Source organism: Manduca sexta, unplaced genomic scaffold (genome assembly GCF_014839805.1).
Source record: "Manduca sexta isolate Smith_Timp_Sample1 unplaced genomic scaffold, JHU_Msex_v1.0 HiC_scaffold_2066, whole genome shotgun sequence".
In the NCBI taxonomy this organism is placed as follows: Eukaryota; Metazoa; Arthropoda; class Insecta; order Lepidoptera; family Sphingidae; genus Manduca; species Manduca sexta.
The window spans coordinates 7967-11226 of NW_023592993.1; the positions used below are offsets into that span (position 1 = coordinate 7967).

General features: G+C 40.6%; 1 protein-coding gene across 2 annotated transcripts; it reads right to left on the reverse strand.

Moving 5' to 3' along the window:
* Window positions 1–1214: 1214 nt before the first annotated feature.
* Window positions 1215–3033, reverse strand: LOC115448059. 2 transcript variants are annotated; one of them, XR_005113549.1, is made up of 4 exons: window positions 2887–3033; window positions 2696–2793; window positions 1439–1757; window positions 1215–1359 (listed from the first exon to the last, which is right to left on the reverse strand). XR_005113549.1 is itself a non-coding variant. In XM_037445748.1 (3 exons), exons 1-3 carry the CDS (start codon window positions 2987–2989, stop codon window positions 1626–1628), a joined length of 333 nt encoding a protein of 110 aa, XP_037301645.1. In that variant the 5' UTR covers window positions 2990–3033; the 3' UTR covers window positions 1215–1625. The 2 variants fall into 2 exon arrangements, 1 of the variants encoding a protein (XP_037301645.1); XM_037445748.1 differs by having other exon boundaries at window positions 1215–1757.
* Between the last annotated feature and the right edge of the window lie 227 nt (window positions 3034–3260).

A 3260-nucleotide genomic window follows, 5' to 3' on the forward strand; every position in this document is an offset into this window, starting at 1 on the left:
TGTTGTGTTCCGGTTTGAAGGATATTGTAGCCAGTATAACTACTGGACATGATGAGACTTAACATGTCATGTCTCAGTATGGCGTGCGCAGTGGAATACCAAACAATACCTTGTCATTCAAGGTATTGGATGGTGTTTCTACTGTTTATGGGCGGTCGTATCGCTTACCATCACGCGAACTGCAAACTCGTATCGTCATTCAAGCCTCAGAATTATTTACCCACTCAAATTTATATGTAAACGATGCTTACTGGGTCAAACCTGTTCCAAACCAAAGTTCGGAGTTAAAACTGGTACAAAGGATAAAACGAGTTATTTTATTACACGTGAATACATACTTAGTTACCCTTAGATTTCCTTGGTACTAAACCCAACCACATTTTGAATAGAGGTGCCATTCCAAAATAAGATTTAATGTCTAGTTTAACTCGATGAGATCATAATGTAGGTAATACCGCTCATTCACTGTGCCATCTATAGGTGCATTAAGCAGGTATAGTTGTGATGCCGTTACACTCGTCCAAAACATTACGTTGGTTGCTGAGAACATTTCGTGTAAGTATATTTGTTGCTAGATGATCGTACCTCTGAAGGTGCATAAGGAGCGCGACAGGCAGTGCGAGCAGTACGCGCGGCGCGGCGAGCAGGCGGGCGAGCGCGGCGGCGGACACGCGCACCCCGCGCCGCGCCGCGCGCTCGCACCGCGACGGCCGCGCGCCGCCGCAGGTACTCGCCGCTCCCGTGCTCGAACCGATACACCTCCACGCGTTCTGGACCTAACCGTTCCATACGCACGTCTTTACACTGACTACAAAACGTAGGTACTTGTGATGCACCGCATCCCTACCACCTCCCGCCAAGCTACGTCTACTACCAAAAGCACAACTTTCAATTTCATTTTCATTCATTTTCCCCATATCTGCAGTAATTATAATTATTCCTTGCTTCTTCTGACATTGTAAGTGTTCTGGCGGAAGCGTATTAAACAGCTTACAAGTGACCTCACTTCCTCAGAAATACTTATGTAATTAAGAAAGTGTCATTTGGAAATATACTTAGATTGTCTTACCGTCATCGCTGAAGCTGTCATTGAATAAGTCTCGGAAGAAATTCCATTTAATCTTTTCTTTCTGTAACTATACCCGAAATTAATTGTATCATTAATATAGTATATCAATGCGTTTAATCAAAACGTTATTTCGAAACATCTCGAGCGTTCGATTATTACGTAACTCGTTCTGATTACTCACCCCTCCAGTCACGAGTGGCCGCGCGTCCGACTTGCGTTCTACACGTTCCTCTGGTGCAGAGGGATGCGTCGCCAGTTTGCATCCCGGCCACGACGTTTCTACGCATCGCCTGTGTACACCGCGCTACTGAATACTGAGTAGGAACTATTGCATCAATTACTTTAAGTAACTAGTACATTAATACGCACGAACATGTGTAAGGTAGTTCGGTGGCGCGCAGTGCAGGCAGTGCTGCTCGCGATACCAGTACGGGCCCGGCCCACACCACCGAGCCGCCGTCACCCGCGCCACACGAACCACGTCCACGCGTGCCTCCCTGCGCACCGACACACACCATAGCCATAGCCAACGCTGTTTGCTACTACACACACAATATTATAGTATATTTATTGCGCAGCGTGCCTGATCCGCGACGCCGGCGGCGGGGCTGGAGGCAGACGGTAATCGCGCCGTCTGTACGGCAACGGCTGCGCGCTCGTGCTTACGTCGATGCTTTTCCACCACCACCTTAATCAAATTTCGTTTAGTAAAAGCCGATAGTGCGACCGATGATAGACTGGTTCCTGACGCTGCCCAGTTTTCTGAATTTTTTATGAAACTTTACCAAATCATTTCAAATAATATGGGCTTATACGACATACGTATGCAAATGACTGTACGACTGGTTCTAAATGGACTGCCATTTTGAAAATAGCAAATCGTTTTTCTTCAGTGCTTTGTCGCAGTGTGCAAATTGATATATCCAAGAAGTAAACTATTTAAAAATAAAATAAATTTAAAAAACATTATAATTTTTTACTATTGGAATATTCCTATTTTAATTTATCCGTTGGATGTTGAATAAGTTAATTTTTTTTCTACGTTTTACCATACTTTCACAAGACTTTATTGAACTGAAGTTATTAAATGTTTCAATAGTGACCCGACACATGATTACCAAATAATAAAAAAAATACTGAGGGAATATTTATCCGATTTAAAGTTATATTGTTGCCAAATAATATTATGCTAAATCACTACATAATAATATCTGGCATTTATTAATTCATTGTTTTTTTTTGTTTCCTTACAATTTCAATATTGAACACTAATTACCTATACGCCACGGTCGTGTTTTTAATCGCTACTTGTTGCTTATGTTCTATTTTTTTAGAACTTAAACTATTAATTCATCGATGTCGATAGCAATATACTTACGTTAATATAATAAATATAACAGGCCATGTTGAGCATGGCCACGTTCCTAATATGGCCCACCGGATATTTTCCCGGCATAGAAAGTGTTATATCCGAATTTACTTTACATACTCGGTTTGCTTTGAAAAGGTAAGTAGATTGGGTTAGTGGGGCGAAACACCTTTTTTATATAACAATATTATTAATAACCGCTCTACAGAATCCTTAAAGCTGTGGTATATTTTAATTCTAATTTATAAATAACTTGCCTGCAAATATGATCCGGTGTCCTCCAAAGGCCCATAGTCATCGGCGTCTTGCTGGGAGCTCTCTGCGCCAATTTGACTCGATGTTGATACATTCACGTCTGCAATGTGTTTACACCGTTTAGCGTACGTCTATGAACACTTTTCTTATCAATGCAATGAGTTAGTCAAAATTATAATACCGAAGTACTTACCGAGACGAGCATTAGCAATTTCGACTTCCTTAGCCTCAACACCTCTCTGTGCCGTAGAACTCGTAAAATTAGAAGCATATCTTTTTGGAGACGAATCCATCATCACTGAATATGTTGGTAATGATTATATACCTACCAAGTAACTAAATAAAATGACTTTTTTAAATTGAATGACGTATTTGTCAATTTTGGATTGACATTAAAAATTAAGGACATGTGCGTTTATTGCTCTCATCTTTTACGTAAGAAAATTCTGTGCTAGTTAAGTTTTATATCCATATTTCGAACAGGTTTTGCTTTTTGATTATAATATTTAAAATTTCTAACATTTATCTACTGCACTTTCAATCTAAATTTTTAAAGAACATGCCCAA